The following is a 26,714-nucleotide window of genomic DNA, read 5'->3' on the forward strand; positions in this document are numbered from 1 at the left end:
AATCCACAAAACAAAAGGAGCAAGTTCTCACATGCCATCTTTTTCTTCTGGTGTAGGCATAGGAAAAAAAAAAGATTTTAAATGCTCCCAGGCTTCAACCTAATTCAAGTTTAATGTGGGATATAAATGTCAATAAATAAGTTATTAAATTTTATTTTATTTATTTGTTGCATTTGTATCCCACATTTTCCCACCTCTTTGCAGGCTCAATGTGGCTTATATAGTACCGTAAACGGTATTAACCGATTCCGGTGTGAGCAAATACAAGGTGTGAACAATATCAAGGTGATATTATGGTAGAATGAGGTACATGTGTGGAACAGACAGTTGGGGAGAACTTTGGGGGGAGAGGAAGAGTTAGGATAAAATAAGTAGATAGAAACAATGAACGTTGAGCACCTGATTCTCATAATATGAGATCTGTTTTCGTGGCCCTTTTCCAGGAGAAAAAAATCTCTGCACGAATATAACAGTACTAGGGTATGCCTATTACCAGCCCCTCCAAATGACACATGATTACGATTTATAACAAATTACTACTCTACCTTTGAAAAGTTATTCCGTTATTACACTTCCTCTGTGTACATACATCCGTAGACTGCACAAGTCCGCAAGTTTGAAAATTTTATTTATTTATTTTATTTTATTTATTGTATTTGTATCCCACGTTTTCCCACCTCTTTGCAGGCTCAATGTGGCTTACAATATATCACGGATACTGGAAATAGAAAAGGGTATACATTTGGTTTTACAGAAGGATTTAGGGTTACATGGCCATGAAGTACAAGATAATGGCACATTAAATATAAGTGCTACCAGCAATGCGGTATATAAAAAAACTTAAATAAACATAAACACTAAAGAACGACAACGTGGATGTAGCAGCTCATAAGTTTGCTTGTTTTGTTTTGCGTGTACGGCGATGACGGCGGCGCGGGAAGGGGGAAACTGAAGCTTCCCTAATTGGTTTCAACGTGTTGACGTCACTTCGTCTCCTGATTTATCCAAGCTCTGTGTCTCGTACTGTTTCTTGTTCTCAATCTAACCTCCTTGGTCCTGCCCTCTTCTGACGCAACTTCCTGTTTCCAGCGAGGCGGACGGGACGGAGGGAAGCGTCCAAGGAGGGAGAGAGAGAGGTTGTGTTAGGGAGCAGGGGACGGGACACCGGAGAAGAAAAGCTGTGGGATTGGTGGTGGGCGACCTCAGGTACGATTTGGATGGGAAGTAGGGGCGTGTCGAATCGCGGACAGGGTGGGAGGAGACACGTTGGACCGGGGAAACCGAAAGAGAGAGGGAGAGATGCCCCCCCCTCAGAATGTGTGTAATTGGGGTTCACAGTACTAATTGATAAGAGGAATTATTCTTGATTTGTTCTCCTCTCCATTCCTTTCCAAGAAAAGCATGGCCTGACCCATATTTTGCTTAACAGTATCAGCCACTACACAGCTTGAGGGCAGAGTCGAAGATTGATTGTGTTCTTTGGTTTGTTTGGGGGGGGGGGGGGGGTTGTTTTTTGGGTCCTTCAACCAAAAAGGTAATTTGCTGCCCCTGCCACCTCGTACTAATCCAAGGATTTCAACGTGTTGCTCAGATTGAGTCCAAGATTCATTGGGTGATGACACCTAATATTGACTCCAAGATTCATTGGGTGATGACTCCTAATATTGACCCCAAGATTCATTGGGTGATGACACCTAATATTGACCCCAAGATTCATTGGGTGATGACGCCTAATATTGACTCCAAGATTCATTGGGTGATGACTCCTAATATTGACCCCAAGATTCATTGGGTGATGATTCCTAATAGTGACCCCAAGATTCATTGGGTGATGACACCTAATATTGACCCCAAGATTCATTGGGTGATGACTCCTAATGTTGACCCCAAGATTCATTGGGTGATGACTCCTAATATTGACTCCAAGATTCATTGGTGGGTGATGACTCCTAATACTGACCCCAGCATAACATACATTTTTCCTAGTCTCAGCAAAAGTGACTTTCACAATTAAGTATAGCAAAAGGAAAAGTAAAAAAACATACTGGATGCACATTGTCCAGAATAAAAAGGTCGTCATCCTTAGTTTTACTAGGGTTAAGTACAAGCTGCGGTAAGAAGGGCTCTGCGGTAGGGGCGGTGACCATTTTCCTGCACGCCAGGGCCCTTTTTACTGCAAAAAAACCCAAAAACAAATGGCCATGCTGTAAGAATACTCTTACCGCGTGGTGAGGAGCACTTACTTCCACCCATTGAGGTGGTGGTAAGGGCTCCCATGGTAATCCGGCAGTAACCAAGCAGTGTTCAGCCCTGCCCAATTACCGCCGGGTTAGCACCACTGTAAAAATTCCAAAAATATTTTCCGGTGCGCTGGAAATGATGCGTGCTTAGGCCAGAACTACCACCGGTGGTTGCGTTGGGCCAGCGGTAGTTCTGTGTTGCCATGCTGCAACCCTTTCATAAAAGGGCTCCTTGGACTAAAGGTAGTGATAGCGCTGGTACTTTAGGTAAAGATAACACCCCTGCTGCAACTGCAGGCCACGGTGAATCTGTTTGACCCACTGAGGCAGGAGACAAATCACAGAAAGTAGTGAAAGTCTGTGATGACTAACCACAGCTAAATGACCTGCTGAAGATAAAACGGAGATTATGTACGGCTACCTTGCTCTTTGCCACATTAAATTTTATCAGCTATTCAGATGCCCCGTCCCAGGTTCACCAGGTCCCCCAACAACAACTCATAATTCAGTCAAGGTTTAAAACTTTGAATACAGTTATAGTTGCAGTTATATTACGCTTATTCCTGAGATTAGTTCTAAGCAGTAACAGTAAAAGAGATCTAGATCAACTATCTAGGAATTGAATGCCAACAATCAAAGAAGAAAAATAGTTTTGTATTATTGTTCCCCTATTCAGATTATATATATATATATATATATAAAACTCACCCTCAACGTTCTGAAGACAGTGACGTCAGTGAAGCCAAGCCCTGACTTCCCTCAAAAAGGTTTGAAGGTTGTACCAAGCCCTGACTTCCCTCAAAAAGGTTTGAAGGTTCGTGGTGGTGAAGCCACCAAAATCGCTCCGGGCCCCGCCCTCGAGGGCGGAGCAATGGCAGAACAACGAAGGGGTTGGCAGGGAGGGAGGCGGGGGTGGGTGGGAAATTGCTACGGGCCCCGCCCTCGAGGGCGGAGCAAGGGCAGAACAACGAAGGGGTTGGCAGGGACCGAGGGAAGCGGGGTGGGGGTGGGAAATCGCTACGGGCCCCGCCCTCGCGTCAAACGTCATGACGTTGAGGGCGCAGCAATGCCACAACAACGAAGGGATTGGCGGCGGCGGGGGGGGGGTGTTGCCAACGAAAACCTTGCTAGCGCCCGTTTAATTTGCTCAGAAACGGGCCTCTTTTACTAGTGTATAAATATGTTTAAAAGCACTGGTCCAAGTACAGACCACAGGATCACTGTATTAGTTGCCTTTGTTCCTTGGGAAAACGAACCATTTAGATGTACTCTCTTTTTTCTATCATCAGTCCTCAAGTCGAATGTTGCCTTCTATTCCATAACTTTTTAATTTCCTGATGAGTCTCATGAGAGACGGTTGGGAGGCAGGGCTAGTGCTGGGCAGACTTATACGGTCTGTGCCAGGGCTGGTGGTTGGGAGGCGGGGCTAGTGCTGGGTAGACTTATATGGTCTGTGCCAGAGCCAGTGGTGGGAGGCGGGGCTGGTGGTTGGGAGGCGGAGATAGTGCTGGGTAGACTTATACGGTCTGTGCCAGAGCCAGTGGTGGGAGGCGGGGCTGGTGGTTGGGAGGCGGAGATAGTGCTGGGTAGACTTATACGGTCTGTGCCAGAGCCAGTGGTGGGAGGCGGGGCTGGTGGTTGGGAGGCGGAGATAGTGCTGGGTAGACTTATACGGTCTGTGCCAGAGCCAGTGGTGGGAGGCGGGGATAGTACTGGGTGGACTTATACGGTCTGTGCCCTGAAAAAGACAGGTACAAATCAAGGTAAGGTATACACAAAAAACTAGCACATATGAGTTTATCTTGTTGGGCAGACTGGATGGACCGTGCAGGTCTTTTTCTGCCGTCATCTACTATGTTACTATGAGAGAAGTAAAAAGAAATTCAATAAATACAATTACAGGAACTATGTGGCCCCAAAAATAACACCTCTTGCTCCCCACAAAAATAAGAGCTCAGCAGCTCCAGAATAATACTTTTTTTTCTCTCTCCATCGAAAACCAGTAGAACTCTGCAGGCCTAACAAAACACCTCCCAGCGCCACACAAACATTAACAGTGTTCCTTCCTAAGCTGCTCTTACCCCTTCCTCATTTTGCCCAGCAGCTCTTGGCTCCTAGTTCTCTATTTCAGCACTCGTTCCCTTCTTTATGTCCCTCACCTCTCTCTCTTTTTCCCCTGCTGTCCTTTCATCCCTAGGCTTCTCTCTTCCCCCGTGGCTCCCCATCTCTCTTTGCCTCCCACTCTTTCCCCATGATTCCACTTTTTTTCACTTTCTAACCAGCACAAGTATTCTTCGCCCAACTCTTAATCTTTCTCCTTTCCATAGTGCTCAACAACACCTCTCTCTTCCCCCATAGTCCAACAGTGCTAAAGCCTCTCCTTAGTCCCTTCTGCCTCCTGTGGCCTTCTGACGATCTCTCCAGTGAGAGTTCAGTGGTAGCAACAAGCTTCTTCGGTATCAGCTGCATGTTTGGCTAGTTCAGGTCAGGGGAAGAGGAGTTTCCCAGCTTGGGAGTTTTGTGGTGGGTGGGTGGGTGGATGTGGCACTCCCAAAAATGAATTGGGCTGAGAATGCCTGCTCTGAAACATGAGGCAGCAGCACAACAATGGAAGCTGAGTAGCAGTTGCAAAATACATCTCCCTCTACATGCCTCCCACGTTTGCTGGGCCTGTCAGTGTCTATTATGCTGCTCTCCTTCCTGATTGGCTGCTGATAAGTGAGTCATCACTGCTTCCTTTTCTGATAAGAAAAGGCGCTCGCCTGGAGGATATTAGCGTTTACAAGTTGAGCATATTAGCTGGAACCCAAAACTAGCCCTAAACTGCACACGGTGTTTTCCCGCACAGTGGGGAAAGAGATTAACCCAATTTTAGCTGTGAAATAGCCCATTCTGGCCACACTGGCTGCTTCTCGGCCGTCCGCTCTGCATCCCTCAGCACAATTCTCTTCCTTCTGCCAGCTAGTGGAAGAAAGCTACTGACTGGCTTTGGGTGATTGCTAATCGGTCTGCCAGCCCTCCTTGATGTAGCCTGTGCCAAGTTTTCCTAACTTTAGTCTTGTTGAATCTGATGAATTGTGGGGGAAGTTATGTGGGCGTGTAATCCTGGTATGTAACTGTTAAGACCCCTTGCCATGACCATTACTAAACAACCAAAAAGTTTCCCTTTTTCTGGAGACTGAAGAAATTATTGGGTCCAAATAGAAGGAACAAGGACCATTCTATGAAAATAACAGTACATTAGTGACAGGGCCACCGAGAGACTGGGCGGGGCCCGGGGCCCTGCCCCCGCTGCCGCCCCCCTCAGTCCACCGCCGGGCCCCCCTGAATTCAAATCATAGTGCCTCACCTCGACTTCGCTCCGTGTGAAAGAAGTGCAGCAGTCTGCGGATCGCCTCCCTTCAGGCCTTCCCTCCCTGTGTCCCGCCCTCGCGCAAGTTACATCAGACGAGGTTGGGACACAGGGAGGCAAGGCCCGAAGGGAGGCGATCTGCAGACTGCCGCTGCTGCGCTTTTTTCACAAGGAGCGAGGTCGAGGTAAGGCACTATGATTTGAATTCAGGGGGACCTGGCCCGGTGGAGGGGGGGGGACTGCGGCGCTGGGCCCCCCTAGGAGGCCCGAGGAATTTTGTCCCCCCTGCCCCCCCCCCCCCCGGCGGCCCTGACTAGTGAAGCTACTATGTGAGTTGCAGCTGTGTGATCCTTCCCATCAGAGTGACGTACAACAATTCTGGACTTGTCAAATGAAGGTACTTTGATGTATGCGCAGAAAAATTGTTTTTAAAGACATTTGCTTGTACTGATGCAGGCTATTACCGAAATACAGCCATGTAGGGTCACATTCATTGTTGATTTAATCTTGGGCAGACTGGATGGACCATTCAGGTCTTTATCTGCCATCCCTTATTATGTTACTACTAGTAAAAAAGCCCCGTTTCTGATGCAAATGAAACGGGGGCTAGCAATGTTTTCTTCTGTGTGCATGTGGGAGTGTGTGTGTCCCTGCCCTCTGGCCTCTCTCCCCTCCCCCCTCTGAGTCCTTCACTGTTACAGAGCCAGCGATTTGATTTCGTGCTCTGCTGTTTTCCTTCACTGACTGTTTGTGTTACAGAGAGGGCGGGGCAGACACTCATAGGGAAACCGGATATCTCGCCCCCTTCACACTTCCGTCTGGAGGCTTCATAGAACGTTGGTGTTGCTTTTTATATAGAGAGACTAGTAAAAAAGGCCCGTTTCTGATGCAAATGAAACGGGGGCTAGCAATGTTTTCTTCTGTGTGCTTGTGGGAGTGTGTGTGTCCCTGCCCTCTGGCCTCTCTCCCCTCCCCCCTCTGAGTCCTTCACTGTTACAGAGCCAGCGATTTGATTTCGTGCTCTGCTGTTTTCCTTCACTGACTGTTTGTGTTACAGAGAGGGCGGGGCAGACACTCATAGGGAAACCGGATATCTCGCCCCCTTCACACTTCCGGCTGGAGGCTTCATAGAACGTTGGTGTTGCCTTTTATATAGAGAGATGTTACATAATGCTAGTTGCCTATTGCTGATCAGATGTTCTCCACCTGGCTTCGCTTGTGTTATCACCTACGATGTCGCTCTTAGCCTCTTTGTGATCACAGTTTACTTTTAAATCTTTACAGAACCTACTCATTTTGTCAAGAAGCGAGTGACGTGTGCTTTTGTGGAATTGCACTGTTGCTGGTCAGTTGGGTTGATCCTACATGATTGATTCCTACCCTTTTTTTTTTGCATTGGCTACTGACCTTTGAAATGGATGCTTTATCTCCAGCATCCTCACTTAAGAAGATTAACACTGACCCTAAAGCAATTGTGGTTATGTCACCAGATGCAGCAAGTGCTCTTTTTAATATCTTTAAAGCAGCTGGTGAATAGAAAAATAAAGGGTATGATAAATATAAAGACTAGATTGTCTTAACTTTTTTCTTCGTCTTTGTTTTTTTTTAAGCTTTGAGTATTATTAAAATAGCTGTCATGGAAACCAAGCCCGTTGTCGAGTCGAAGCAAGCGGAGGAGGTGATCCGTGCTATTCCTACACAGGTGGTCTGCACAGCCTTTAGTGACCTCATCCTGGTGGTGGTGACGCAGTATGGAAAGATGGGGACCCTCGTCTCTATGACACCCCACATTGTATCTACTGACGTTGGCAAACCTACACTTACCACGAGAGTGCTTCTTGGCTCAGATGAGGTAAGTTTCTCTGGAGGCTGTATTATTCTCTTTAGAACCAACATACACATCTCTACTATAATAAAAGGCACCCTCAACGTTCTGAAGCTGACTCCGTGGCTTCACTGAAGTGAAGGGTTCGTAAGGATCGTTAGGTTCGTCGCTCTGTAACCATCTGTCTCGGCCCCGCCCTTGCGCCTCTGATAGGTCCTCCGCCCTCGACGTCATCACGTTTTGACGTCGAGGGCGGTGGACCTATCAGAGGTGCGAGGGCGGGGCTGAGAGAGATGGTTACAGAGCGACGAAACTTATGAACCCTTCACTTCAATGAAGCCGCGGAGTCAGCTTCACAGTGTTGCAGGTGGGCGGCGGGAGGGGAGGGGGCAACTACCCTGGAACTGGGAGAGAGGGACAGGGGGGGGGGGGAACGACCCTGGAACTGGGTGGGTGGGTGGGTGGGCGGACCCTGGAACTTGGACGGGGGCCGACCCTGGAACTTGGAGGGGGGCCAGGCAGACCCAGAAACTGGGAGGGGGGGTGAGAAGGGGGGAACTACCCTGGAACTGGGTGGGTGGGAGGGAGGGTGGACCCTGGAACTTGGAGGGATGGAGGGGGCCCCTGGCACACACTCTCATTCTCACACACACACCCTCGCACACAGTCTCACTCTGTCGCACACACTCACACATTCACTCTCTCTGTATCACACACTCACTCTCACACACACTCTGTAAAACACACACACTGTGAGGAAAACCTTGCAAGCGTCCGTTTCAGAAACAGGCCTTTTTTACTAGTATAGAATAAAGGCTAGAGGTATACGGAAAGACAAATGATTCATGGAGTGTAGCAAGGCCCTGTCCGGGCCTTGTTTTGTTCATTAGCGTTAGAAGAATGATCTTTACTTATTTGTTTATAAGACAAAGATAAGCAGTCGAGTGGATACCCCTGAGGAAGTAGATAGGATAGAAGAGGTCTAAAAAAAAAAAAAGCTTGAGAAATGTTTGCTTGTTTGGCTGTTACGATTCAGTGCAAAAAAAAGGGGGCAACTGTGAATTTGGGTTCTGAAGTCCAGAGGAATGATATACAGTAAGGGTGAGATACTTAACTGGGAAGGAGCCCTCAGACTGCCTGTGCGGCATCTCAGGGTAGAGCCAGAGGGATGCAGGATGTACAGGGAGAGGCATAACCAGCAGAAGAAAAGAGGCGACAACACTCCTGTACAGCCTTGTTAGTAAGACCTCATCAAGAATATTGTGTTTTGATTTTGGAGCAGATAGTGAGCACCATTACAAAATAAAATGGAACAGAACGAATCTGTTTATCTTTGTCCAATAAAGCTATAAAAAAAACTAAGAGGCTGATTGTTCAAGGAACAACCTTGTTCCTTTTGGCAGTTTGTGGAGGAGTAGCCTAGTGGTTAGTGCAGTGGACTTTGATCCTGGGGAACTGAGTTCGATTCCCACTGCAGCTCCTTGTGACTCTGGGCAAGTCACTTAACCCTCCATTGCCCCTGGTACAAAATAAGTACCTGAATATATGTAAACTGCTTTGAATGTAGTTGCAAAAACCTCAGAAAGGCGGTAAGTTCCTTTTCCCTTTCCCCCTTTCCCTTATGACATCACAATATCAGAAGTGAGCCAAGTATGGGGCAATCAAGCCATTGTGACATCACTGATGAGGTTGGCTCTTATTGGTGGAATGAGTGGAGGAGTAGCCTAGTGTAGTGGACTTTGATCCTGGGGAACTGAGTTTGATTCCCACTGCAGCTCCTTGTGTCTCTGGTCAAGTCACTTAACCCTCCGTTGCCCCTGGTACAAAATAAGTACCTGAATATGTGTAAACTGCTTTGAATGTAGTTGCAAAAACCTCAGAAAGGCAGTATATCAAGTTCCATTTCCCTTTCCCCCTTTCCCTTATGACATCACAATATCAGAAGTGAGCCAAGTATGGGGCAATCAAGCCATTGTGACATCACTGATGAGGTTGGCTCTTATTGGTGGAATGAGTGGAGGAGTAGCCTAGTGCTTAGTGTAGTGGACTTTGATCCTGGGGAACTGAGTTTGATTCCCACTGCAGCTCCTTGTGTCTCTGGTCAAGTCACTTAACCCTCCGTTGCCCCTGGTACAAAATAAGTACCTGAATATGTGTAAACTGCTTTGAATGTAGTTGCAAAAACCACAGAAAGGCAGTATATCAAGTCCCATTTTCCTATTTTAAATTCTAGAATGAATGTTGCTACTATTTGAGATTCTACATGGAATGTTGCTATTCCACTAGCAACATTCCATGTAGAAGCCTGCCCTTGCAGATCAGCCACGCAGGCTTCTGTTTCTGTGAGTCTGACGTCCTGCACGTATGTGCAGGACGTCAGACTCACAGAAACAGAAGCCTGCGTGGCCGCATTGCTGATCTGCAAGGGCAGGCTTCTATGTGGAATGTTGCTAGTGGAGGAGTAGCCTAGTGGTTAGTACAGTGGACTTTGATCCTGGGGAACTGAGTTCAATTCCCACTGCAGCTCCTTGTGACTCTGGGCAAGTCACTTAACCCTCCATTGCCCCTGGTACAAAATAAGTACCTGAATATATGTAAACCGCTTTGAATGTAGTTGCAAAAACCTCAGAAAGGCGGTATGTCAAGTCCCATTTCCCTTTCCATCAATAGAAATCGTGGAGGGGTGCTGGATTAAGTATGGGATCATTTACCCATGAAGCTAAAGGACCAATGAGGAAGAAAACAACAAACTGACTTGGTCAGGGAGAGAGATCATGCAATCAGTGGGGCTTATTTGGCTGGTATCTGGGATACATTCTTGCAGTGCCGTGGAATTGGGCAGATTGAATGAATGGATTAGTTTCTCACTCCCTCTCTTCCGTTATTACTATGTTACTAGTAAAAGAGGCAAATGAAACGGGTGTTAGGAAGGTTTTCGTCGCCAACACCCCCCCCCCCCCAGCCAACCCGTTCGTCGTTCTGCCATTGCTCCGCCCCCACCGTCATGACGTTTGACGCGAGGGCGGGGCCCGGAGCGATTTCCCCCCCTCCCTGCCTCCCTGCCAACCCCTTCGTTGTTCTGCCATTGCTTCACCCTCGAGGGCGGGGCCCGGAGGGATTTTGATGACTTCACCACCACGAACCTTCAAACCTTTTTGAAGGAAGTCAGGGCTTGGCTTCACTGACATCAGTGTCCTCAGAACGTTGAGGGTGAGTTTTATTATAGTAGATTATGAGCCTTGAGGAGGAGCTTATTGACTTTCAGATACTGTGAGCTACTGTGGTCTTTATTTTTATGTTCTTTATAGAAGGAAAGTAACGATTCTCCTTTGCAAGAAATGGATGGATGATCTACTAAAGAACCTTTGTGTTTTGCAGCCCCTCGTGCATGTCTTTGCGAAGAATCTGGTGACGTTTGTGTCTCAGGAATCTGGTAATAAACCAGTTCTCCTGGCACTGGCCTTGAAGGATAAAAGTATAGAGGGGGTGAAAGCCTTGAAGGAGCTGATTCGGAGATGCCAAGTCTGGTGAGATGTGACCAGCAGAAGTCTCATACATATATCCACAAAGACTGGGATTGTCATTCATACACAAGTCTTGGACAGTGGTTGAGAGTCGCTGACACGCCCACACTCACACCCCTTATGTAAATAAGGCTAGAATCTGTATGAGGAGCATATTTAGGGGGTTGGGGGAACGAATCATGGCAACTGCCTTGGACCCTCCTGCTGCCAGAGGGCAATGGCCCGTGAAGCAGAGATAACAGCACCAGGTGAAAACGGACAGGTCCCTGTTCCTCTATCTCGGGGGTGGGGCAGCCCAGTGTCAGCTCTGCTTTTTTGAAATGGATCAGAATTGGTGTGCATTCCAAAAATAACTTTTTCAAGCTTAGAGAAGAGATTGGAAGACATGCATTGGGGACATGCAAATGACCTTCTGCCCTTCTGTAAAAAAGCAAAACTCTCTTATGTTTCTGCATGTAAAAGTAGAAATACAGAGAAAGTAAAAACACTTTTTTTTTATCATTCACAATAGCTTATTTCATAATTAATGTTACTGGATTGTAGTCATGGTCCAAGGGGAACTAAGCTCACATATTGCTTTCTTGTACAAATTGTTACATCTTTGAGTAGTAACAAAGTGACATCACATTTGTAATTTTTAAAAATTGTAACACGCTACCTCTGAGCCCCTGTTTGAATAGCGATTTTCATAGCCCCCTTGATAAGACCCTTCTGGGTGGTTAATTTCAGGTAAAACTGAATTTTTAAGAAAACTAATGTACAGTTGAAACACTTGTGACAGAGCCTCAGTAGACCCAAGTGAGAGGTTAGAGGTGCCTGAGAGAGTGAAATGGGCAACTCTTGTTATGTGTACGCAAAAGAAAGAGGAAAGAATTTTTTAATAGTACCTCCAGATTCTATATGTGGTGCCTAAAATTGCATGTGTAATTTGAGTAACAATAATTGGACGCTAACAACCAATTATTGCTGTTAATTGACTCCAGTTAGGATTTGCAAGCGCATCTTCCTAAGGGCTATTCTATAAAGATGTGCGCACAGATCTTTTAGGGCGTAACTGAAAGAGGGGTGTGGCCAAGGGAGGGCATGCCGAAAGGGTTAGCCCTTCTCTGCACCAGGGGGAGGGACCGGGACACCCGAGTTTAGCATCCCAGAGGCTGGAGAAGAAAAAATTAATCTCTTCCTAGCCTCTACACTGGATTCCCCCGGCACAGAAGGGTAATTTTTTTTTTTTTTTTTAACGTAGAGAGAGACTAATGGGCTCACCTTCTGGTGCCTGCTGGAGACTGAGAAAATACTGAGGCTAGGGTCACATGGTCAGGGCTCTTATTGGCTCTCTAGAGTCAGAAGTCTCTGTCTCCACCTGCTGGAAGGTGTGCACAACCCATCAGTCCAACCCTGGGCCGGTCCGGAGGGACGCTAAGGGAAAAGGGTGTGGGAATAGGCGGTTCAAAGGTGTTCACTAAAGATGCACACAGTATTATAGAATTGGGGGGGGGGGGGATCTGTGAGAATTTATACCAGGTTTCAGTTTGGTGTAAATTCTGACACCCATAGTTGGTTGTGGATCCTGGTGCTATGCTCCAACTTGGAGCACCGTTTTTAGAATAGTGCTCAGCGTGCCTTTTTTTTTTTTTGCGCCCAGATTTGGCTACTATTTTCTAGTCCATAATGTGCAACAATACTGCGACCTGCTGTAAGGATTTCAACCTAGACAACTGTTTGTCTAGTATGTTAAAATGCATTCCTAATATAAGAACAGAGTAAAATCTCACAGTTACACCACATGATAATCCCTTCTTACTAGAGCTCGGTAACTTCTTTTTTTAAATATATATATTTTTTTATTTATTGAGCATAGGCCAGCTTAAGGAACAGAATTAGAGGTTTTGGAGTCGAGCTCAGATCTTCTCCATGCTATAATGCAGCAGGCTGTGATGCCAAGTGAAACAGTGTGAAAAATTATTATTATTAATTACATTTGTACCCTGCGCTTTCCCACACATGGCAGGCTCAATGCGGCTTACATGGGGCAATGGAGGGTTAAGTGACTTGCCCAGAGTCACAAGGAGCTGCCTGTGCCTGAAGTGGGAATCAAACTCAGTTCCTTAGTTCCCCAGGACCAAAGTCCACCACCCTAACCACTAGGCCACTCCTCCTCCATAGTAAATAGAATTACAAAGTCTTGAAGGAGAATGTTACAAGTTGTAGTAAACATAGTAGTAGTGGGGTTTTGAGGATATGTAAATTGAGCATGGACAGGTAAACAAAGATAGGATGAGCAAAAGAAGAAGAGATTAGGAGGGGTAAGGAGTAGGAAGGATGGAGAGGAAGAGATTGAGGAATGAGCATAAGGAGATTGTGAGACATGGTCAAAGGTATAATAATCGTCAGGACAGGAATCATGTGGGTGGGCTTAAAAAGTTAAGTTGGGTCATTAGGGTAAGCTTTCTTGAAGAGATGGGTCTTCAACATTTTCCTGAATGGTAGCATGTAGTTTCCAGGTTGGTGGAAATGTTTAAAGAGCATGGCTCACCAGAGGAGACGCACGGAGTCGAACACGGGTGTTGTACAGGATGCTCTTTATGAAAAGTAAGCAGACTTTGTGATGTGCAACCAGGGAGTAATTCTATAGAGCAGGCGCACTAATATTTACATGAAGATTCCACTTGTAAATGATTAGACTAATGCAGGGTTCTCAATCCTCGGGTCATACCTAACCAGTCAGGTTTTCGGGATCCCCACAATGAATTAGACTTGAGATATGTTTGCATGCACCACTTCCATTCTATGCAACCCTCTCTCATGCATATTCACGGTGGGTATCCTGAAAACCTGACTGCATAGGTATGGCCACTGTTCCCTCTAAGCTGAGCGGGAATCTTCCAACTGCATTGCTACCAGTGTGGGGTGGTGTTTTCATATTGTGTTGTCATTTGCTGGGGACAGGCAGGTTGCCTGGCCCTCACTATTGAAAATATAGTGAAACAGCACCCTCTACTGGCAAGACTCTAGAAGGAGGACTCCCACTTAGCTTAGAGAGAACAGTAGCTGTGTCCTATGGACTGGGCTGAGAACCCCTGGAGTAATGCTATATAAGTGAGTGGAGGAGTAGCCTAGTGGTTAGTGCAGCGGACTTTGACCCTATGGAACTGGGTTCAATTCCCACTGCAGCTCCTCGTGACTCTGGGCAAGTCACTTAACCCTCCATTGCCCCGGGTACAAATATGTACCTGTATATACTATGTAAACCGCTTTGAATGTAGTTGTAAAAACCAGAGAAAGGCGATATATCAAGCCCCATTCCCAAGTGCTATTCTGTAAATAAGTTGCATATCTTCCATAGGTGAAATGTAGGTAGGACTCTCACACGTAACTTATAAAATATTATAAAATTGCATACAAATCTCCGGCATTTAGGTGTGCCTATCATACATGCGTATCTACCCAGTCACACTAGTTTTCTCTACAGGAAAGTTGGCCCCACCAAAGCTGCACTGTTAAGAAGTGCCCTTTCACAGTTTACTCTCATCCTCTGGATAAGCAACAGCTATCAGTGTCTTTTAGATCAGTCTGTTAAGACTGCCATGCTTATCTTTTGCAGTCATCAAGGCCTAAGTGACAAGTCACTTATGCGTGCTTTGTTTCTTTATGAAGATAGTACTAGTAATGCAAACAAATGTCACACAATTGCACAGTTTTACAGTCTTTCCTTATCGTCTGACCAGAAAAATAGCTCTCTGTTCTGTAAAGATTGGAGAGACACGATGCTTTATCATGATCACCGTTACAGCGAGCGCTTATCCTGTAAAATGATGACTTGGCAAAAGAGCTGAATGTTTATTGCCAGCATTTAACGTCAGCTTGGCAGCTTTGTCATTTGCATTTTAGATTTTAGATACCAAAGCTCTTTCTAGAGGCCTGCCTTTTAGAAGCAACATCTTTGCACCAGAAACCAATGTCGGGGCTCACTGTTAAAGCCCTCTGCAGTATTCTGAGAAACGGTACGCGGAGTGGCAGGCACAGGTTCAGGCAAGAATATCACTGGCTTCAGGTTGTCTTTATTACAAAAGAACGATTAGGTCAAGGTTAGCTATGCTTTAGTTTTCAAGGCTTGCTAATCATTATTTATTTATTGGGATTTATTAAGTTTTATTATTATTATTTGTAGCATTTGTATCCCGCATTTTCCCACCAGTTTGCAGGCTCAATGTGGCTTACATTTGCCGTAATGGCGGCTGCCATTTCCGGGTAACAGAATTACCATTGGTAATGCATACGTGGAACAGATAACGGTAAACCTACATACATGGTAACATACAAGTAGCATAGAGAGGTAATCAGTCAAGTGGTAAGATTCTATTTGCCTTTATGAGCAGGTACAGTTTAACATCAAACTTACAATTTTGTTAACAGCATAACAATAGTAAAATGAAAACGTAAAGACGTAGACAAAGAGGAAAACATGAAAGCAGCAATTGAGACCTAGTACTAGGAGTACCATGAAACAGGATCAAAAATACACACATTTAACAGCACTGAAATTCAAAAATAGAGATATAATATGATGTAAGCGTAATAGTGATGGACTATCTAATATGCACACAATTAGTACAAGGGAATAATATTGCTATGATACCAATGCTTTTTTACAATACAGCTTACCATATAGCTGAGGGGCCTAATGCAGATATATAGATGGGACAAGAGGCATGATACAGAGTCACTTGGGATAAATAAATGTGTGGCTAAACTAAAAGCAAGTTCTTTGTACAGTTTATTTTATTTATTTATTTGCTGCATTTGTACCCCACATTTTCCCACCTATTTGCAGGCTCAATGTGGCTTACACTACGTTGCAAAAGGTATAATCATAAACTGAGTAAGAGGTATGGTCTAATTTAACATTACACATAAACGTAAAGGAATCCTGCTCAGAAGGAAGGGATCCCCAGAAGCTTAGCCGATGGTGGGAGGCAGGGCTGGTGGTTGGGAGGTGGGGATAGTGCTGGGCAGACTTACACGGTCTGTGCCAGAGCTGGTGGTGGGAGGCGGGGCTGGAGGTTGGGAGGTGGGGCTAGTGCTGGGCAGACTTACACGGTCTGTGCCAGAGCTGGTGGTGGGAGGCGGGGCTGGAGGTTGGGAGGCGGGGATAGTGCTGGGCAGCCTTATACGGTCTGTGCCCTGAAAAAGACAGGTACAAATCTAGGTAAGGTATACACATGAGTTCATCTTGTTGGGCAGACTGGGTGGACCGTGTAGGTCTTTTTCTGCCATCATCTACTATGTTACTGTGTAAGAAATTAGGTAGATAGGTCAGTAGAATTATTTACATAACACAAAATAAAACAGGTAAGATATAATGACCAATAGTGATAATGTGATTAACATAATCAAATTAGAAGGGATCAGTATTAGTTGGTTTAGATGTAGAATGGAATCAAGTCATTAAGGAGGATTTTTATTGTAAGTCTCTTCAAAAGGTGCGTCTTCAATAACTTCCGGAAGGTTGTCAAGTCATGCGTTGTTTTTATAGCATTCGGTAGTTTATTCCATGATTTTGTGCAAAGGTATGTGAAGGTAGATGCGTGTAGTGATTTGTATTTGAGCCCTCTACAATTGGGGTAGTGGAGGTTCAAGAAGGTACGTGATGAACTTTTGATGATTCCTGCAGGTAAGTTACAGTGGGTGTAGCAATCTAGTCCAGGTGCAGAATGGGTGTTATAGTCAGTCACCCTTTGTAGTAAAGACTTGGGAGAAGAACCAGGTTTTTTCCTGCTTCCTGAAATAGAGGTAGTCTTGAGTTATACGCAGCCCCTCTGGGAGTAAATTCCAGAGCATGGGGGCTACTCCTGAGAAGGCTCACTGTCGGATATCACATCCTTTTGATGAGGGGATGGATAGTGATGCTCCTTGAGAGGATCTTAGAGGTCTCAAAGGTGTTTAAAGAGCTAACTCATTCTTTATGTATTCTGGCCCATTTTGTCTGAGGGCCTTGAAAATCAAACAAGGCCCTGTTTACTAAGCAGCGTTAAGGGCTCGCTAATAGTTGCCCTTAGGAATATATGGGCGATTAGTGTTTAGCACGCACAAAAAATGCTTAGCACGGCTTAATAAACAGGGCCCACAGAGTTTCAGATTTAGCCCTGTAAGGTACTGGTAGCCAGTGTGGTTTTTGCAGGAAGGGTGTGATGTGGTCACGCCGCTTGCAGCCTTCTATCAGTCATGCTGCAGCATTCTGAATTAGTTGGAAATGATGTTATCATGGCATGGACCACTGTGGTCAGACTCGTCTTTTCAATATATGTAGAGAGATTTCCTAGTTGCCATAGGTGGTGGAGACCATTTTTATACTTCAACATTTTTATTGATGGTATAACAAGTTTAAGAGACATCCATCGCATGATACATTAAAAGCAGTTTGAATTTGCAGAATCAGAGTGAATGATGAGTCTAGCAGTAGCCCAAGATTCCTGACCTGTGATAATTCAATTCTTGTATACCCCTAATATACCCTTTCCAGGGTTCAGTGCAGTTTACTTTCTAGGTGAGGCAAAGATAGTGTTAGTGTGAGGTATGAGAAACATTACAGACCATTGGTGTAATGCATGAGACTAAAACTGTTAAAGGAAAGGATAATGGAGGTTACTAGGAAGTAGGTGTCATGATGGATTATTACGAAGCAGTCTTCGGGAAGAGAAAGTTTTTTAGCCTCTACCTGAAGTTGAGGTAGCTGTTTTCTGTTCTGATGGGAATAGGTACAGAGGTCCATATTTTGACTCCAAGTACGGGGAATAGAGAGCTGAAAATCTATTTTGAATTCTCTTTTGAAATGGCGATGCTAGCATTACTTGTTGTTTCAGTGTGTTAGACTGGACTAGATATAGCGAAGCGGTCTTAGCAGTTCAGAGGTGAAGCCCTGTAAGATTTGAAAAACTAAACAAGCAGCTTTGGACCCGAGTCTTTCTGCTATGGAAAGCCAGTGTAGTTTATTTAGATCAGTTGAACCACTAGTATTTATGGTATTTGTCCACGTGTTAGGTTCCCAAAGAGTCTCTGTTTTGCTTGGGTTCAGGCAAAGTCTGTTGTTGTTTTGCCCATTCCTGAGTTGCGGTTAGGCAGGCAGACATTTTACTCCGAGAGTAGTTGCACATCAGCAGCCTTTACTCACCCCTGTTGAGAGATTCATGAAATGATTTGAATGATTCAAGAAAACCTATTCCCAAAATATGTATTGATTGGGTCACAGCATGGAAGGTGTTCTTGAAAATTGGTTTCTTATTGTGTAGGCCAGTTACTTCTCAATCTAGTCTTCAGGGCCCACCCTGCCAGTCAGGTTTTCAGGATATCCACAGTACAAATGCATGCACTGCATCCTTGGTATGCAAATCTCTCTCGTGTATATTCATTGTGGATATCCTGAAAACCTGACTGGGTGGTGCCTAAGGAATGACACAGGGACCTGTGGTAACCGCGGGGATGGGGCCGAACTCCGTCCCCGTGTTATTCTCAACTTGGAAGGCTGTTAACGGACTGGACCGTTATTTTTATGTTTGAGCGATGCAGACAACAATATTTTGATTTTTTTTTTTTGAAAAACAAGCAAACATGCTGGCCAAAACTGGCAAAATTTGCATGGGGGATCCTGTACGTCCTGCTACCAGCACATCTTCTGAGAAGACACCTTCCATTGCAGGAAAGGATTGTGGAAGACAGGAGAGCTAGACTGAATTCTGAGATTGTTGATGACTTCTTATTCATCCACAGATTAAAAATCCTAACAGTGCTTCATAGGTCATATTTCTCCTCTTCTAGGGCATACAAAACGGGTTGTATTTTGTACCCCTGGACATTTTAACAGGGTGGATTAGGACTCCTTGGGGTAGTAGAAGTCCGCTATTGTTGGGGTTGGAAGGGTAGAGGGTGGTGGTGAGGAGGGTTATTATAGCTGCTCTTTGTTGTTTTCTATTTGTGATTTACTAACAACAGTTGCACAGCATATTGTGCTTAATTACTTTAATAAAAAGATTGAAATATAAAATCATAAGTGTTCGAGGCCAGAGACAACCTGCAGGGATGGGTTTGGGACGGAGACAGAACCCACAATCTTTGTCCCTGTGTCAGTTTCTAGTGCTGCCCCAAGGTCAGAGTTGAGAAACACTGGGCTAGCCTGTCTATCGTAAGAAAGCATGGTGGAAAGCTTTCTGATCTCTGCTGAGAAGGTAAGACATGCAGTTTGCGATACACTCATGTAATTATACTTGTTGGCGTTCTGTGATGGTATTTTTTTTTTTTCCGAAACATCCCTGAGCTGGTGCACGATGTTCTATTCATTGTGGATATAAACAGGACTAGAGCTTCTAAAATAACCACCTTATTCTTCTAACAAATATTTGCCCTTTTTGTGGCCAAGCTATCGTGCTATTTCCAGATGTGGCCGATCCTATTCAACTAAGAAAAACCTTTCTGAAGCTGAATCCTAAAGCTTTAGCAATAGGGGCAACGTTTTTTTCCGTCGTACGATTCCCTTATGTGGCTGTACCACATGAACTTTATTCTTACCACAACATCAATCTGTATTTGTTTACACCGGAGTCTGCAAACGCCTCTCCGGTACTATGTAAGCCACAATGAGCCTGCAGATAGGTGGGGAAATGTGGGATACAAATGTAACAAATAAATAAAATATTCTGAAAACCTAACTGGCAAGGGGGCAATCCAGGACTGACTTAGGCAACACTGCCTTAGAGTAACCCAGCAAAAGTTAAAGGACACAAACAGCACTGCTCTGCATATTTCATATGGGTAAAATCATATTTAGCTGCATGCTTAAGAGCTCCAGCCACAACCTGGTTGACTGCACTAAGCATTTCCTTCTGCTTCTTTAGATGTTCAACTCGCAGAACCAAGCCAAATTGCAAGGAAAGAAAATACTACTACTACTACTATTTAGCATTTCTATAGCGCTACAAGGCGTACGCAGCGCTGCACAAACATAGAAGAAAGACAGTCCCTGCTCAAAGAGCTTACAATCCAATAGACAATAAATAAATAAAGTAAGCAAATCAAATCAATGTGAACGGGAAGGAAGAGAGGAGGGTAGGTGGAGGCGAGTGGTTACAACATATTTATACAAAATAGTATAAATCATGTGTGCAGTATTACAATTAGTACATAAGAGCATAAGTATCACCACACTGGGACTGACCAAAGGTCCATCAAGCCCAGTTTCCTGTTTCTAACCATGGCCAATCCAGGTCACAAGTGCCTGGCAGATCCCCAAAAAGTAAAACAGGAATAAGCAGTGGATTTTCCCAAGTTCATCGTAATAGCTTACGGACTTTTAGGAACTTGTCCAAGCTCTTTTTTTTTTAAACCCTGCTAAGCTAACTACTTTCACCACATTTTCTGGCAATGAGTTCCAGAGTTATTTATATGTTGAGTAAAGAAATATTTTCTCTGTTTTAAATTTACTAATTAGTAGCTTTAAATAATACTGCAGTGGCAAGATGTTGTATAATAGCGGTGTGAGTAGGATAGTCACAGGTTTCATAGTTTAGAAATGGGATTGTTGAGGACAAAACTGATGACGACATTCTGTCTCAAATTTCTCTCCCTTTATTTGAGAAGACTAGATCTGAAACAAATACCACTGCACATTTCATTTGAAACACACAGAAAAAGGCAACTCATGCACCAAAGTTGTCGATGAACTCATCCAGTGAGAAGATTAAGTTTGCATTCCGACTATAACTCGTTTATATGTCCTTTTTAAAACGTAGTAGAGATGTCTGTGTGCCAGGAATCTCATCATCATCACTTCTGTTTGTTTAACAAATGTTAATGTAGTACACAGAAGGCATAATTGAAAAAAAATTGAACACTCAGTATATTTTCCTAGAAATTTTCAGATGATGGTACTGCATTGTAGCACTTTATCAGACGGTTAAAAAAAAAACATTTTAACTAAGTGAGACCCACAGTGGATCACAAGAAACACCACCTCTTGAGAAAAGTATCCAAACCAGGCCTTCTTGGCCACTGAATGTCAGTGCTAGGAGTAGGGTGGGGAGCAGGAGAAGGATGGAAAACTCCTAAAGCAGCCTGCACTTTGGATGTGGAGGGGGCAGCACTGGCAATGATTAACATCAGGGCACCTTCCAGAGCCTGGGCTTACAAGGGGAACGATCTTGAGCAGAATTTGAAGCATTCTCCAATGCTTTTCGGACAGAGTTCAGCAAGAGGTGCACAGAGTCAAGACAAGTAGTGAAAAAGAGATCACCACAGTCGTAAGCAGTTTGGGGTCATCTCTCACTTCAGGAGGTAAAGGCATTGCACGTGCATATGTCAGGAGATGACAGACAAGATCTAGGCTCATTAAACGAAGACCAGAGAAAATAGGCCACGCTTTGTGCTAATGAGGAATGACTGAAGATTGTTCAGTGGGCCACAGCAGTTGGAAAGCCAAGTATGGTCTAAGGCCTAAAATTCCTGCCTCTCCATTGCCCTCATAGCCTCCCCTGCACTGTTATTTGCAGACGAATGTCACATCATTCTTGCAGGTCTTAGGCTGCTGCCCATCTTTCTCTTTTCTTCCTAATGGGTTGTACGTGTGCATGCCCCTAAGAAGACTCTGACAGATACCATTGATGGCAAGAAGTGGAGGAGTCTAAGTCCTTCAAGTGGGAAATAGCCATTTAACAAAAATGTTTTTTTTGAAAATGGCTATGTGCTAGACGTTTTTATGCTCTGTGCTTTTATCTTTTTGGTCCATTTGTTGAAAAGAAAAAAAAAGTCCAAGTGAAAAACACACAAAATCAAGCCATTGGGATGTAGGAGGAGCCAGCATTCTTAGTAGACTGGGCACACAGATCCTAGGAGAGCAAAGGGACACCCCTAGGGGGCACTGCAGTGCACTTACAACAAATGCTCCCAGGTACACATCTCACCATTGCTCCCTTATCTGGTCTGCTGAGCCCTCCAAAACCCACTATCTCCAACTATACACCAGTACAATCGCCCTTATAGGTGAAGGGAGCAGCTATAGGTGGGTACAGTGAGTTTTGGAGGGCTCACAGTTTCTACTATAGGTGTAACAGGTAGGGGGAGGTATGGGCCTGGGTCCACCTGTCTGCAGTGCACCGCACCCACCACTCCGCTACTCCAGGGACCTGCATATAACATCTAAGGCTAGCATAGAGGTTGGTAAGTAATGTTTTTAATCACATTTTTTTAGGGGTGGGAAGCAGGTTTGCCAGATGGGCGGTTTTCCGCAACCCGCCGTGGGAAACTTTTGCCCGCGGTGGGTTGCGGTTATTTGGGCTGGTTTTGTTTTTTTTGGGGCGGGTTTTGGGGCGGTTTTTCAGCCGGCGGGGGGTGGGGCTAATGGTGACAGGCGGGGTTTATGACGTTTTGGGCAGGATGATGACAAGGGGTGGGGTTGATGACAGCGGGGGTGGGGGTGATGACGTTGGGGGTGGGGTGTGTGCGGTTTTTGGGCGGGTTTTGGGTCGGAATTTTTTTTTTTATATGGCAACCCTGGTGGGAAGGGGTTAATGACCACTGGGGGGGGGGGAGTAAGGAGAGGTCATCCCCGATTCCTTCCAGTGGTCATTTAGGACACGTTTTTGTGGCTTATTCATTAATAAAACAGACCTAGACCAAAACGTCCAAGTTATAGCCCTGGATGTTTTTGTTTTGTTCCATTGTGGCAGAAGAACATCCAGGTGTTAGAAACGCCCAGATCCTGCCCCCTTGTGATTTGTGCTCACTTCTGACGGACCTCATAGAAAAACATCTAAAAATTGGTTTTGAAAATACCAATTTGGATGTTGTTTTTTTTTTTGTGTGAGGAAAACGTTCAAATGCAGATTTATGCCACTTTTTGGATGTTTTTCACTTTTGAAAATGAGCCCCATAGTAAACTAAAGAGCGGCAGTGCTAGTGAAAAGCACCAGGCTCGCCTCCTCCAGCCTTCCCTTCGTTCCTTCTCAGTGTCCCGCCTTCCTCTGACGTCGTTTCCTGTTTCCGCGAGGGCGGGACGCTGAGAGGGAACGAAAGGAAGGCTGGAGGAGGCGAGCCTGGTGCTTTCACTGCAGGTAAAAAAAAAAATATATATATTTAAATGCAGGGCGGCAGGAACAGAAAGCAGGGCTGTCGGGGAGCTAAGGGCGGCAGTGGCGTTCCTAGGGGGGCTGACACCTGGGGCGGATTGCCGATGCACCCCCACCCCGGGTGCAGCGTGACCCCCCCCCCCCCCCGGGTGCATGCCGCTGGGGGGGGGGGGGTGCTGCGTGCCTGTCCGCTTCGTTTCCATGCTCCCTCTGCCCCAGAACAGAAAGTAACCTGTTCCGGGGCATAGGGAGCACAGAGTGAACGTAGCGGACAGGCGTGCACGCAGGGCAGACCGCCCCCCCCTTTGGTACACCACTGAAGGGCGGGCAGGTGAACTGGCCCTAGGAAAAAAAGGTGCCGGTACAAAAAAAAGCACTGGTCTTTGTAGTCCATGATTCTTTCCATTGAAATCAGTTCTGCAGGTCCCATAATGCGATAGGATAAGATTGGCAGAAACCCAGGACTGACCCAAAAGTCTCCCTCCTGGAATGGGTAACTTGGCAGCTCTGGGGGTGAGTGTGCAGGGTCAAAAGCAATAATTTCAGCTGATGTCAGCAAGACGTTGAAAAATGTACTTGTTCCTTGGGTTGGGTATATATGGGGGGGGGGCACCTAGATCAAATTTTAATTTGGATCTCAGTTAAAGGTAGAAGATTCTCCTAGTTAGTTTGGTCAGTTTTTGTTACAAGGGTTTGCTCTTACCCAAAAACCTACATCAGATACAATTTTAAACTTGTGAACCCCAACGTAAGACTTCCCCCCCCCCCCCCCACCACCATACGCATATATTTTTAATACCGTTTTTTAAACAGAAAAATATCACAATCCTCTTGCTTTCTACATACGGCCCTGCCTTTACTAGTGTTGCTTAAGTGATATTTGAACAGTACTACTACTCATCATTTCTAAAGCGCTGCTAGACATACACTTGAACATGAAGAGACAGTCCCTGCTCAACAGAGCTTACAATCTAATTAGGACAGACAAACAGGACAAATAAGGCATAAGGAAAAAGAGTAGCAAGATTCCGGAATCCCAAGGAGTAGCAAGATTCCGTGCAGAATCCCAACAGTAGCAAGATTCTGGAATCCCAAACACTACTACTACTATTACTTATCATTTCTATAGCACTACTAGACGTACGCAGCGCTGTACACTTGAACATGGAGACAGTCCCTGCTCGACAGAGCTTACAATCTAATTAGGACAGACAAACAGGACAAATAAGAGATAAGGACAAAGAGTAGCAAGATTCCAGAATCCCAACGAGTAGCAAGATTCCAGAATCCTAGAGTAGCAGGATTCCAGAATCCTAAAGACTACTACTACTAATCATTTTTATAGCGCTACTAGACGTACACAGCGCTGTACACTTGAACATGAAGAGACAGTCCCTGCTCGACAGAGCTTACAATCTAATTAGGACAAACAAACAGGACAAATAAGGGACAAGGACACAGAGTAGCAAGATTCCGGAATCCCAAAGAGTAGCAGGATTCTGTGTAGAATTCAAAGAGTAGCAAGATTCCATGTAGAATCTCAAAGAGTAGCAAGATTCCAGAAGCCCAAAGACTACTACTACTACTACTACTTATCATTTCTATAGCGCACTTGAACATGAAGAGACAGTCCCTGCTCAACAGAGCTTACAATCTAATTAGGACAAACAAACAGGACAAATAAGAGATAAGGGAATATTAAAGTGAGGATGATAAAATAAGGGTTCTGAACAAGTGAATAAGGGTTAGGAGTTAAAAGCAGCATCAAAGGGGGGGGGGGGGGGGATTTTAGCTTAGATTTGAAGAAGCAACTGTAAACTGTTTATTTCACTGAAATAGCTCTTTAGTATAAAATAAAGGGGTTTTAAAAAGCTATTAATTTCTGCCAGGATCTAAATGGAATATGAATTCACCATTGCTGATTTTCTTGCCACCTATGCAAGCAAGATGTGGGTCAACTGATGAAAGGTAGGGCTGGGGGAGGGGCAGGTCAATCACAGCAGACCACACTAGGGAGAATTTCGGTGCTGATCCCAAGGGACTGGGATTTGGAGACAGGGGAAAGTGTTTCTAGGACCGGTGAGAAGTAGCCAGGAACAGTGGGGGAGAGAAGAGAGGCGATTGCAGGTAAGCAAAGGGCTGCTGGAGAGAAGGGAGTGGTTTGAAAAGCAGGTGCTGTTTGTAAAACGAGTAATCGGATACCGAGGAAGTCGTAGTAGAGCTGCTGGGGAGAAGGAGGAGTTTAGGATAGGTGAGGCTGCAGTTAAGAGCTGGAGTGTGAAACTAGTACGGGGGTTGCAACAAGTTAAAGGCGTGGTATAGACAAGGCTGGCATCTGATTCTGAATCAGGGAAAGGGAGCAGACGAGGAAGGAAAGAAGGATCTTTCTAGGTTTATTTAAAAAGAAAAGGCACTGAGGGAGGGAGGAGGGGGGGGGGTCTTACTCCGCGTAGCCTGAAGTGTACGCAGCTGAGCGTTCAAGCATCGATCGTAGGACATACGGGCAGCGCCAGGAGATCTGAGGGTTAATCCAGGAGGAGGCGGCAACCCTGGTCTAGAAGTAAGCAGGGCTGTAGGACAGCAAAGACTGTCCTAAGCTGCGATACATGTTGACATCAGAAGCAGTTTCATCCCACGGTCGGTTAGGTCGGAGCAGAAGGCGGTGGACTTGAAAGAATTCGTTCCCGGAGCCGGACTTTAGTCTCTGAGAGAAAGACACGAAGTAAGTGCTACAAGGACTTCACTGCTCTCGCTCTTAACTTTCTCTAACCCCTTCCTTACTATGACCTGCCCACGTACCCAGCCCCTCCCCTCCTGCCCCTGGCCAGTTGAGAAATTTGATCGAGTATTTAATGGTTCGGCTAAAGCCTCGTAGAGGTTCCCAAACCTGGTGCTGGAAGTACCCTAGTCAGGTTTTCAGGATATCCACAATGAATATACATGAGAGAGATTTCCATGGACTGCCTCCACTGTGTGGAAATCTCTCTCATGAATATTCATTGTGGATATCCTGAAAACCTGGCTGGGTGCCTCCAGGACCAGGTTTGGGAACCACTGAGCTACAGATAAAGGAATCAAATGTTGTTTTAAGGAAGCTTCTATTTTGTCCTGAAAATGAAAGGGGTTATTTTGACTTTCCTGTCTATTTTAGTGATCAGTGTGGACAGTGATGGCATTATGAGGAATAGAAGCACAAGTAATATTTGATAACTCTCTGCAGGATGGAGGAAGAGCTGACCTCAGGGAAGGGTTGTTGGTCCTCCATTATTGCTCTGGAGCAGGGGTTCTCTCAACCCAGTCCCTGGGACACACCTAGCCAGTCAGGTTTTCAGGATACCCACAATGAATATGCATGAGATAGATCCTCCATGGTAAACAAATTTATCTCATGCATATTCATTGTGGGTATCCTGAAAACCTGGCTGGGTTGAGAATCCCTGCTCTGGAGGGACGCAATTAAAGGTGAACCTCCAGGATAGCAGTCTTGGGAAAAACTCAGGGGTTTCCTTAAAAAAAATACAGATCGATTTATCAAGCTAGTCTACATGCCCATCCCTAAATGTATGCGTGTAAATTATACTATTATGCAACTTACATGCATATATACATAGTAACATACATAGTAGATGACGGCAGAAAAAGACCTGCACGGTCCATCTAGGC

At 45.2% G+C, this 26,714-nt stretch overlaps 2 protein-coding genes across 2 annotated transcripts in view; both read left to right on the plus strand.

The window, feature by feature from the left end:
• The first annotated feature begins 1,086 nt into the window (after positions 1–1,086).
• Positions 1,087–11,437, plus strand: PSMG3 (proteasome assembly chaperone 3). Its single transcript, XM_030212703.1, has 3 exons — positions 1,087–1,206; positions 7,203–7,444; positions 10,796–11,437. The coding sequence occupies exons 2-3, from the start codon at positions 7,229–7,231 to the stop codon at positions 10,946–10,948; spliced, it is 369 nt and encodes a 122-aa protein (XP_030068563.1). The 5' UTR covers positions 1,087–1,206; positions 7,203–7,228; the 3' UTR covers positions 10,949–11,437.
• A 13,861-nt stretch (positions 11,438–25,298) lies between these two features.
• The window catches only part of TMEM184A (transmembrane protein 184A), a 54,404-nt gene continuing 52,988 nt past the window's right edge, over positions 25,299–26,714 (plus strand). The window contains exon 1 of the mRNA XM_030213068.1: positions 25,299–25,773. The gene's annotated coding sequence lies outside the window, so the exon portion shown is untranslated. The remainder of the gene's footprint in view (positions 25,774–26,714) is intronic.

The sequence above is a fragment of the Microcaecilia unicolor genome, chromosome 8, assembly GCF_901765095.1.
Source record: "Microcaecilia unicolor chromosome 8, aMicUni1.1, whole genome shotgun sequence".
NCBI lineage: Eukaryota > Metazoa > Chordata > Amphibia > Gymnophiona > Siphonopidae > Microcaecilia > Microcaecilia unicolor.